Raw genomic sequence first — 12,669 nt, 5'->3', positions numbered from 1 at the left:
TGATCATGTCTAGGTGGTCTGTGGTGTGTTCATCCCAACTTTTTGTTGAAGATAATGCTGAGAGGAACTTCGAACCTTTAATGGGATGCCATCAGGGAAATGAATAACTAGAGATGCTCTTGTTTGTACAGTGAAATTAAGAATGAAGCAAATAATCCGATATCTGTACATTATAATGATATTAGCTAGACAGCCTTGAAGGGTTCACTCTCTACAGAAACCACCTTGACATAATGATACACCCAAAATATATCTGAACACCTTAAAGTCCCAGCCGAAACAGTTATAAGCTATGCCCCAAGACTCACACTGGCACTATCTTCAAAGGCCAGCTGAGACGATCACATTCACCACACTTCACTTTGACACAATCGTACTGCTCAATGTCTGCTGTTTGTGTCACAAATGGGACCGTAATGCACTCATGCTCCAATGGCCACCCTGACCTTGAAGGCTTCTGAAATGATCACTTGTGAGAAAGGTGACCTTGATGTGATCATGCAATCCAAAGGCTGCCTTGACAATTGTGCCCCATCACATATCTCAAAATACCTCGGATCCAATGGCCACTGCCACGTAATATCTCCAGTGGCCGCTTTAACACCAACTTATACCCCCAAGGCGGAGACCCATCTTGAGACAATCAGGATTCCCACCTTATCTCGCAAGCTGCCTACACTTTTCAAAGTTCGCTCACACACAGCTACAGTACCTATAGGTCACTATCACATTATCTTACTCCAGTACTTACCTTGATATAATCACATTTCAAAAGCCCAGTCAAAACCTTTTGAAATTGTCCTACACAATCCAGTTTTGGAGCAGTATGTAACAGACTAGACAGCACTTTTCATAGCAACACTGTAGATTATTTCTCGTGGTGACACGCTGTGACAGCTCGAAGACGTCGGCCCTAGTAGCCACCGGGACCAGGGTACGAGTGAAGCCTGCTCTGGGGTGGAGACACTTGTTGAGTGCCTACCTTGCTCTTGTGGATGTGCTGGTGGTGGTAGTCGGAGTCGAACTCGGGCTCGCTGAAGTAGGACTGGTCCTGGTCCCAGGCGGAGGGCGGCGGGGGCGGGGCCAGGCCCACCCCCGCACCGGGCAGCACGCCCCCGTTCACGTCGGCCGCCTCGAACAGCCGCAGCACCGACCGGTCGCGGATCTCGCGCAGGTGGGACCTGAGGATGGCAGCGGGCGTTGAAACGCATCACATTCACACTGAGGCGCCAAAGAAACTAGTATAGGCATGCGTATTCAAATACAGAGACATGTAAACAGGAAGAATATGGCGGTACGGTCGGCAACGCCTATATGTGATGACAAGTGTCTGGCGCAGTTGTTAGATCGGGTACTGCTGCTACAATGGCAGGTTATCAAGATTTAAGTCAGTTTGAACGTGGTGTACAGTCGGCGCACGAGCGATGGGACACAGCGTCTCCAAGGTGGCGATGAAGTGGAGATTTTCCCGTACGACCATTTCACGAGTCAATACCAGGAATCCGGTAAAACATGAAATCTCCGACATCGCTGCGGCCGGAAAAAGATTCTACAAGCATGGGACTAACTACGACTGAAGAGAATCGTTCAACGTGATAGAAGTGCTACCCTTCCGAGATTTGCTTCGGATTCCAACGCTGGGCCATCAACAAGTGTCAGCGTGCAAACCATTCAACGAAACAACTTCACCAATATGGGCTTTCAGAACCGAAGGCCCACTGGTATCCCCTTGATGACTGTGCGAAACAAAGCTTTACGCCTCGCCTGGGCCAGTCAACACCGACATTGGAGTGTTGAGGACTGGAAATATGTTGCCTGGTTGGACGAGTCTCGCTTCAAATTGTATCGAGCGGATGGGCGTGTATGGGTATGGAGACAATCTTGTGAATCAATGGATACCAATGTCAGCAGCGGAGTGTTCAAGCTGGTGGACGAATGGACAAGTACGGTTATGGAGAGAATCTCATTAATCGATGGATGCTGCATGTCAGCAGGGGACTGTTCATGCTTGTGGACGATTGGATCTGTATGGGTATGGAGACAATCTCATGAATTCATGGACACTGCAGGTCAGCAGGGGACTGTTCAAGATGGTGGACAGATGGACCTGTACAGGTATGGAGACAATCTCATGAATCGATGGACACTGCATGTCAGCAGGGGACTGTTCAAGCTGGTGGACGATTGGACCTGTACGGGTATGGAGAGAATCTCATGAATCGATGGACCCTGCATGTCAGCAGGGGACTGTTCATGCTGCTGGACGGATGGACCTGTATGGGTATGGAGAGAATCTCATTAATCGATGGACGCTGCATGTCAGCAGGGGACTGTTCATGCTGGTGGACGATTGGAGCTGTACGGGTATGGAGAGAATCTCATGAATCGATGGACGCTGCATGTCAGCAGGGTACTGTTCATGCTGCTGGACAGATGGACATGTACGGGTATGGAGATAATCTCATTAATTGATGGACGCTGCATGTCAGCTGGAGACTGTTCATGCTGGTGGACGATTGGACCTGTACGGGTATAGAGAGAATCTCATGAATTGATGGACGCTGCATGTCAGCAGGGGACTGTTCAAGCTGCTGGACGGATGGACATGTACGGGTATGGAGATAATCTCATGAATCGATGGACACTAATGTCAGCAGGTGACTGTTCAAGCTGATGGACGGAGGGACATGTACGGGTATGGAGACAATCTCATGAATCGACGGACGCTGCATGTCAGCAGGGTACTGTTCATTCTGGTGTCGACTAATCTGTCTTTGCGTTACAACTTAACTAAATTCGACAGTGTGAAATACAGCAGTTGCCCTAATCTTTGCAGAATATTCAAAATTTACTGTAGTCTGCGTTACGTTAATTTTACTGTATTTATTCAAAGAAGCGCTCTGACTGCGATATTAGCTGTTTCTCTTCGAAAGGTAACATCTCTGATAGTTGTGTGTTGTTAACTCTGTGGTTTTACTATTGTCTGAATTTCGTTTTCGTTCCTTATTTTCTGTAAATTATTATCCACATCTACATCTACACTCTGCAAACCGCGGCGAAGTGCATGGCAGAGGGTACATAGCACTGAACCGGTTACTTGAATTTCTTTCTGTTCCATTCAGGTATGGAGCGCGGGAAGAATGAGTGAGTGCATCTGTGAATCTTATCTCACGATCCCTATGTGGGCGATACGTAGGGGGTTGTAGATATCACTAGAGTAATCATTTACATCATTGAAACTTTGTTAATAGACTTTCTCAAGAGTCTGCCAGTTCAGTTCACCACTTCGATGTCTCTCTAACATTCTCACACGGATTAAACAAACATGTGATGATTCGTGCTGCCCTTCTGTGTGTACGTTCTATATCCCCTGTTAGGCCTGTCTGGTACGGATCTCACACACTTGAGCAATATTCTAGGATGCATCGCAAGACTGATTTGTAAGCAATCTCTTTTGTAGACTGATTGCAGTTCCCCAGTATTCTGCCAATAAACCGAAGCCTACCACATGCTTTACCCACGACAGAACCCATGTGACAATTCCATTTCATATCCCAACACAGAGTTACATGCAGGTATTTGTATCAGTTGGCCGATTCCAACAGACTCGTGGATATTATAGTCATAGGATATTGTGTTTTTGTTTTGTTTCGTGAAGTGTAAAATTTTACATTTCTGGACATTTAAAGCAAGTTGCCAATCTCTGCACCGCTTTGAAATCTCATCAAGATCTGACTGAATATTTATGTAGCTTCTCTCATGTAGCACGTCATTATAAATAACATGGGGGACACCCATGAAATCTTTGATTTTTTACCGATCATCGTCAATTTGACTATGCTGATCACGAATATGACATATTTTTCATCGGTTTTGAAACAGTGGAACAACATATTGTCATTTAATCAAAATGCAACAATACAACAACACAGGCCTAACAATGTGATTGAAACATCAGGGGAAATTCTAGTCATTACGAGTTAGTAGAACAAACGCACAGAACAAACACTTAACTACACTGTTATTTGACTTCAGTGTAAACTGAATGAGGCGATTTTATCCCAGTGCTTTGATGTGCTACGATTTAGCTTCACTGATTTTTGCAAATAACATATTCGTGGTCAGGTCAAAAAATGAGAAAAAATTGTCATTAAATTTTTTTTCTCTCGATGTATTAAAAAGTGTTTATCGGGGATGAAAATAAATAACATCTTCGAGATCAACATAGTCTAAATGATCAAAAAATGAGAAAAAATATTTTGGAAAATTTTGTTCCCGTAAACTCCATAAGTGCCGATAACTGCATGATCTGCAAAAAGCCTGATTTTACTGTTAATATTGTCTCCAAGATCTTTAATATGCAACATTATCACTTAAAGTTACTAAATTGAAATTGATTTACATTCATTGTATCTGCAATGGGTGAAGTATTATGGAGGCGTGGTACAGATTTTATGACTCCAGTATTGGTTACTTTTAATTTTCTGATTTATCTGTAATCTAAAATCGCAGTTGGTAACACACAGTCACATAGGTTACGTCCAAAACTAGGGAATTATCGGAGTAGAGCATTCCACCAACAGTCAGACATCTTGGATCAGGGTCTTTCCACTTCTCTCTTACGCTCGTGATACAATGAACAAATATTTCTACAGACATTTAACGAGGCTTAAGCTATGTCGCAATTCTAGCGTACGCTGCCTGAAAAATACAGATCTACAGAGTTTTTTACTGCAATTTAAGATTAGTAACCCATTTTTGCGCGAAATTTTCAGAGCAACTGTGGCGCCATTCACGAGATTATTATATGTTCATCATAAGAATAAACATGATGTAAACAAATACAAACCCGATGATTGGTCAGAAGCCGTAGCACATATACACTGGTGTTGTTACGCTTTTGGAAGTTGGTCCTACTGACGTATTAGATGTTACTAAGCTAACACTTGGTTCAAGAATCATAAAAGAAGGTTGTATACCTGGAAGAATCCTGGAGATACTAAAAGGTATCAGATAGATTATATATTTAGGAACCAGGTTTTAAATTGTAAACAAATACAAACCCGATGATTGGTCAGAAGCCGTAGCACATATACACTGGTGTTGTTACGCTTTTGGAAGTTGGTCCTACTGACGTATTAGATGTTACTAAGCTAACACTTGGTTCAAGAATCATAAAAGAAGGTTGTATACCTGGAAGAATCCTGGAGATACTAAAAGGTATCAGATAGATTATATATTTAGGAACCAGGTTTTAAATTGTAAGAGCCCGCATCTCGTGGTCGTGCGGTAGCGTTCTCGCTTCCCACGCCCGGGTTCCCGGGTTCGATTCCCGGCGGGGTCAGGGATTTTCTCTGCCTCGTGATGGCTGGGTGTTGTGTGCTGTCCTTAGGTTAGTTAGGTTTAAGTAGTTCTAAGTTCTAGGGGACTTATGACCACAGCAGTTGAGTCCCATAGTGCTCAGAGCCATTTTTTTAAATTGTAAGACATTTCCAGGGGCAGATGTGGATTCTGACCACAATCTATTGGTTATGAACTGCAGATTGAAACTGAAGAAACTGCAAAAAGGTGGGAATTTAAGGAGATGGGACCTGGATAAACTGAAAAAAAAAACCAGAGGTTGTAGAGAGTTTCAGGGAGAGCATAAGGGAACAATTGACAGGAATGGGGGAAAGAAATACAGTAGAAGAAGAATGGGCAGCTCTGAGGGATGAAGTGGTGAAGGCAGCAGACGATCAAGTAGGTAAAAAGACGAGGGCTAATAGAAATCCTTGGGTAACAGAAGAAATATTCAATTTAATTGATGAAAGGAGAAAATATAAAAATGCAGTAAATGAAGCAGGCAAACAGGAATACAAACGTCTCAAAAATGAGATCTACAGGAAGTGCAAAATGGCTAAGCAGGGATGGCTAGAGGACAAATGTAAGGATGTAGAGGCTTGTGTCACTAGGGGTAAGATAGATACTGCCTACAGGAAAATTAAAGAGACCTTTGGAGAGAAGAGAACCACTTGTATGAATATCAAGAGCTCAGATGGCAACCCAGTTCTAAGCAAAGAAGGGAAGGCAGAAAGGTGGAAGGAGTATATAGAGGGTTTATACAAGGGCGATGTACTTGAGGACAATATTATGGAAATGGAAGAGGATGTAGATGAAGATGAAATGGAAGATAAGATACTGCGTGAAGAGTTTGACAGAGCACTGAAAGACCTGAGTCGAAACAAGGCTCCGGGAGTAGACAACATTCCATTAGAACTACTGATGGCCTTGGGAGAACCAGTCATGACAGAACTCTACCATCTGGTGAGCAAGATGTATGAGACAGGCGAAATACCCTCAGACTTCAAGAAGAATATAATAATTCCAATACCAAAGAAAGCAGGTGTTGACAGATGTGAAAATTACCGAACAATCAGTTTAATAAGTCACGGATGCAAAGTACTAATGCGAATTCTTTACAGACGAATGGAAAAACTGGTAGAAGCGGACCTCGGGGAAGATCAGTTTGGATTCCGTAGAAATGTTGGAACACGTGAGGCAATACTGACCATACGACTTATCTTAGAAGCTAGATTAAGGAAAGCCAAACCTACGTTTCTAGCATTTGTAGACTTAGAGAAAGCTTTTGACAATGTTGACTGGAATACTCTCTTTCAAATTCTAAAGGTGGCAGGGGTAAAATACAGGGAGCGAAAGATTATTTACAATTTGTACAGAAACCAGATGGCAATTATAAGAGTCGAGGGGCATGAAAGGGAAGCAGTGGTTGGGAAGGGAGTGAGACAGGGTTGCAGCCTATCCCCGATGTTATTCAATCTGTATATTGAGCAAGCAGTAAAGGAAACAAAAGAAAAATTCGGAGTAGGTATTAAAATTCATGGAGAAGAAGTAAAAACTTTGAGGTTCGCCGATGAGATTGTAATTCTGTCAGAGACAGCAAAGGACTTGGAAGAGCAGTTGAACGGAATGGATGGTGTCTTGAAGGGAGGATATAAGATGAACATCAACAAAAGCAAAACGAGGATAATGGAATGTAGTCGAATTAAGTCGAGTGATGCTGAGGGAATTAGATTAGGAAATGAGAAGCTGAAAGTAGTAAATGAGTTTTGCTGTTTGGGGAGCAAAATAACTGATGATGGTCGAAGTAGAGAGGATATAAAATGTAGACTGGCAATGGTAAGGAAATCGTTTCTGAAGAAGAGAAATTTGTTAACATCGAGTATAGATTTAAGTGTCAGGAAGTCGCTTGTGAAAGTATTTGTATGGAGTGTAGCCATGTATGGAAGTGAAATACGGACGATAAATAGTTTAGACAAGAAGAGAATAGAAGCTTTCGAAATATGGTGCTATAGAATAATGCTGAAGATTAGATGGGTAGATCATATAACTAATGAGGAGGTATTGAATAGGATTGGAGAGAAGTTTGTGGCACAACTTGACTAGAAGAAGGGATCGGTTGGTAGGACATGTTCTGAGGCACCAAGGGATCACCAATTTAGTATTGGAGGGCAGCGTGGAGGGTAAAAATCGTAGAGGGAGTCCAAGAGATCAATACACTAAGCAGATTCAGAAGGATATAGGTTGCAGTAGGTACTGGGAGATGATGAAGCTTGCACAGGATAGAGTAGCATGGAGAGCTGCATCAAACCAGTCTCAGGACTGAAGACAACAACCACAAAATACCTTAAATGAAACTTTAACAAATTTAAATGTACTAACAGCCATAAACGTTTTTCTTAATCACGCTTTAGCTACGTAGTTTTTTTTTTTTTATTTCAAAAATCGTGTACAGTCAGGGCCTCTGCAGCGTTGTGCTCTGATTGTCGCGCTGTTGATGAGCAGTATGAAAATTGGTGAGGCTGCTTCCTGCTTTGTAGTGAAACACGCGTGTGGAAAACTGTTAAAAACTGCCGAGAAATAGGCTATTATTAAAGTGTTACATAAATTTGATATTTTTCCAGCGACTGTATGTAATACAAATTATACTCGTATTGGCATTGTACTTGCAGCGCAGTCGGTAGCGTATTGGTTCGATAACCATTTTCTAATTACGTGTTTGTTGGTTCAAGTCTCCAAACTCCCACTCTTTTTCTCGTTCAATTTGAAATACCTACATCTCGTAATTAGAAAATTCATCATCATTTTTTTAATGAATAATGCACGGCTTCTTGTTTCTAATTATATATTGCACGCGAAATTCTTGCTTTTATTTAAAATACAAATTCTTAATTATCGATGTTTTATGAAAGACTGTCCACAACAGTTGCTTAAATTAAGAAAACATAATTTAATTTTTAAGGCAAAAATGAAAAACCAAATTCTCTTTATTTGGACTAAGTTCATCGTTTTATACCACACATGTAGATAAGTGTCGTAGAAAGATGAAAAACAATCATTTTCACAGAATCAAGCAAACCATACATCTGCTGCATTTTTACGTTGGTACACTGTACCATTATAATATGAACCCATCAGAGCTGATTTGGAGCCAAGTTACGGGATTTGGGCTGTGAAGTAACAGACTGTTAAAGCTGCCAGAAGTACTGGAACTAACCCACCCAGCTTTTTCACACGTCACTGACCGAACGCTGGGGGGTATACAGGGTGTTACAAAAAGGTACGGCCAAACTTTCACGAAACATTCCTCACACACAAATAAAGAAAAGATGATATGTGGACATGTGTCCGGAAACGCTTAATTTCCATGTTAGAGCTCATTTTCGTTTCTTCAGTATGTACTGCACTTCCTCGACTCACCGCCAGTTGGCCCAATTGAAGGAAGGTAATGTTGACTTCGGTGCTTGTGTTGACATGCGACTCATTGCTCTACAGTTCTAGCATCGAGCACATCAGTACGTAGCATCAACAGGTTAGTGTTCATCACGAACGTGGTTTTGCAGTCAGTGCAATGTTTACAAATGCGGCGTTGGCAGATGCCCATTTGATGTACGGATTAGCACGGGGCAATAGCCGTGGCGCGGTACGTTTGTATCGAGACAGATTTTCAGAACGAAGGTGTCCCGACAGGAAGACGTTCGAAGCAATTGATCGACGTCTTAGGGAGCACAGAACATTCCAGCCTATGACTCGCGACTGGGGAAGACCTAGAACGACGAGGGCACCTGCAATGGACGAGGCAATTCTTCGTGCAGTTGACGATAACCCTAATGTCAGCGTCAGAGAAGTTGCTGCTGTACAAGGTAACGTTGACCACGTCACTGTATGGAGAGTGCTACGGGAGAACCAGTTGTTTCCGTACCGTGTACAGCGTGTGCAGGCACTATCAGCAGCTGATTGGCCTCCACGGGTACACTTCTGCGAATGGTTCATCCGACAATGTGTCAATCCTCATTTCAGTGCAAATGTTCTCTTTACGGATGAGGCTTCATTCCAACGTGATCAAATTGTAAATTTTCACAATCGACACGTGTGGGCTGACGAGAATCCGCACGCAGCTGTGCAATCACGTCATCAACATAGATTTTCTGTGGACGTTTGGGCAGGCATTGTCGGTGATGTCTCGATTGGGCCCCACGTTCTTCCACCTACGCTCAATGGAGCACGTTATCATGATTTCATACGGGATATTCTACCTGTGCTGCTAGAACATGAGCCTTTACAAGTACGACACAACATGTGGTTCATGCACGATGGAGCTCCTGCACATTTCAGTCGAAGTGTTCGTACGCTTCTCAACAACAGATTCGGTGACCGACGGATTGGTAGAGGCGAACCAATTCCGTGGCCTCCACGCTCTCCTGACCTCAACCCTCTCGACTTTCATTTACGGGGGCATTTGAAAGCTCTTGTCTACGCAACCCCGGTACCAAATTTAGAGACTGTTCGTGCTCTTATTGTGGACGGCTGTGATAGAATACGCCATTAACCAAGGGCTGCATCAGCGCATCAGGGATTCCATGCGACGGAGGGTGGATGCATGTATCCTCGCTAACGGAGGACATTTTGAACATTTCCTGTAACAAAGTGTTTGAAGTCACGCTGGTACGTTCTGTTGCTGTGTGTTTCCATTCCATGATTAATGTGATTTGAAGAGAAGTAATAAAATGAGCTCTAACATGGAAAGTAAGCGTTTCCGGACACATGTGCACATAACATATTTTCTTTTTTTGTGTGTGAGGAATGTTTCCTGAAAGTTTGGCCGTACCTTTTTGTAACACCGTGTAGAACGGCTCGCCATATAAGAAGAGGAGCGCCGGGTTGGCTTCGTGGATTCTGTTGTTGATGGGCTCGTTGTCAACGTAGAAGGTGACACTTCCAAAACTGAAATGTATTTCTCCAATTCGGCTAAGGAAGGAGCTAAGAAAATACCATATGACTTATTGTAAGTAATACCTTCAGTGGCTTAAGTATTCAACAGTACGGTGAAATCCCGGCAGTATGGTTTTGCAGCGCACTCAGAAAAATTACCCTGTGTTTAAGTTAGAAATTTGCATCACTCTTCTTTGTAATTAGAATACTATTTCGGGGGAGAATGAGAGTATTTTATGCTTCCCATCTGGTCGCCTCAGAAGCGCGTGGTAGTGCTGGAGTTTTGCCGAATATTATTTCATTTTCTTTAAAAATTAAATGACGTTCGAAGCTGTATTGTTTCTTTGCTCGTCATTTTTTAATCCTGAATTGTAACTGCTCACATCATTACGGGTTAGTTGAACCGCTGGTTTGGCAGTGCCGTCCCAAGTTTAATGTGCCGGTAAGGCTGTTGTCCCGCATTATCGTTCGGTCTGTGTGCGTGTAACACAGCATAAAATGTATCCTTATGAGATCCTACTTAGCTATACTGGTCAAAGCTTAGCTTCCGCTCCATGAGAAACGAAATCCAATTAGATTGTCAGACGCAGAAGAATACATGGCGTAATCAGAATGAGATTTTCACTCTGCAGCGGAGTGTGCGCTGATATGAAACTTCCTGGCAGATTAAAACTGTGTGCCCGACCGAGACTCGAACTCGGGACCTTTGCCTTTCGCGGGCAAGTGCTCTACCAACTGAGCTACCGAAGCACGACTCACGCCCGGTACTCACAGCTTTACTTCTGCCAGTACCTCGTCTCCTACCTTCCAAACTTTACAGAAGCTCTCCTGCGAACCTTGCTAGTTCTGCAAGTCGTGCTTGGGTAGCTCAGTCGGTAGAGCACTTGCCCGCGAAAGGCAAAGGTCCCGAGTTCGAGTCTCGGTCGGGCACACAGTTTTAATCTGCCAGGAAGTTACATGGTGTAATGTTTACATCAGGTTTATTCTTATGATGAACAGAGTCTAGCAGCTACAAAACAAAAGCATACAGTTGCGGCCAGAGTAAACAGAACTGCAACCGTACGGCGGTCAATACAAACCGCATATTTCCAACCATATTGCCGGGCACATGACTTGTAGCCACATGATCGGCAACATTGCCGGTCACTGTTGCTCGGCAATGTTTAGGTCAGTACCTTTCAGCGCCAGGAGTGTAAATGGGAAATGCCTTTACGGTCGCCCCCATCAGCCATCACGCCAAGAGTCAACTTACTTTGCGGGCCAATAAACAAACAGGAAAAAGAACTTTTAACTCCTGAACTGATGCTGCGTACACAGCTTTTTGAGGATATTGATACGTTGGAACACGATGTTCAATATACACTCCTGGAAATGGAAAAAAGAACACATTGACACCGGTGTGTCAGACCCACCATACTTGCTCCGGACACTGCGAGAGGGCTGTACAAGCAATGATCACACGCACGGCACAGCGGACACACCAGGAACCGCGGTGTTGGCCGTCGAATGGCGCTAGCTGCGCAGCATTTGTGCACCGCCGCCGTCAGTGTCAGCCAGTTTGCCGTGGCATACGGAGCTCCATCGCAGTCTTTAACACTAGTAGCATGCCGCGACAGCGTGGACGTGTACCGTATGTGCAGTTGACGGACTTTGAGCGTGGGCGTATAGTGGGCATGCGGGAGGCCGGGTGGACGTACCGCCGAATTGCTCAACACGTGGGGCGTGAGGCCTCCACAGTACATCGATGTTGTCGCCAGTGGTCGGCGGAAGGTGCACGTGCCCGTCGACCTGGGACCGGACCGCAGCGACGCACGGATGCACGCCAAGACCGTAGGATCCTACGCAGTGCCGTAGGGGACCGCACCGCCACTTCCCAGCAAATTAGGGACACTGTTGCTCCTGGGGTATCGGCGAGGACCATTCGCAACCGTCTCCATGAAGCTGGGCTACGGTCCCGCACACCGTTAGGCCGTCTTCCGCTCACGCCCCAACATCGTGCAGCCCGCCTCCAGTGGTGTCGCGACAGGCGTGAATGGAGGGACGAATGGAGACGTGTCGTCTTCAGCGATGAGAGTCGCTTCTGCCTTGGTGCCAATGATGGTCGTATGCGTGTTTGGCGCCGTGCAGGTGAGCGCCACAATCAGGACTGCATACGACCGAGGCACACAGGGCCAACACCCGGCATCATGGTGTGGGGAGCGATCTCCTACACTGGCCGTACACCACTGGTGATCGTCGAGGGGAGACTGAATAGTGCACGGTACATCCAAACCGTCATCGAACCCATCGTTCTACCATTCCTAGACCGGCAAGGGAACTTGCTGTTCCAACAGGACAATGCACGTCCGCATGTATCCCGTGCCACCCAACGTGCTCTAGAAGGTGTACGTCAACTACCCT

The 12,669-nt window shown here is 44.5% G+C and overlaps 1 protein-coding gene across 1 annotated transcript in view; it reads right to left on the bottom strand.

The window, feature by feature from the left end:
- Window positions 1–12,669, bottom strand: part of LOC126213015 (coiled-coil domain-containing protein CG32809-like) — a 626,459-nt gene that overhangs the window by 479,148 nt on the left and 134,642 nt on the right. Inside the window, exon 5 of the mRNA XM_049940576.1 lies at window positions 983–1,181. Within this exon, the coding sequence (XP_049796533.1) occupies window positions 983–1,181 (199 nt within the window). The remainder of the gene's footprint in view (window positions 1–982; window positions 1,182–12,669) is intronic.

Source organism: Schistocerca nitens, chromosome 11, assembly GCF_023898315.1.
Source record: "Schistocerca nitens isolate TAMUIC-IGC-003100 chromosome 11, iqSchNite1.1, whole genome shotgun sequence".
Lineage (NCBI taxonomy): Eukaryota > Metazoa > Arthropoda > Insecta > Orthoptera > Acrididae > Schistocerca > Schistocerca nitens.
Note: the sequence above shows the minus strand (reverse complement) of the source record. Positions and strands in the feature narration are given on the sequence as shown.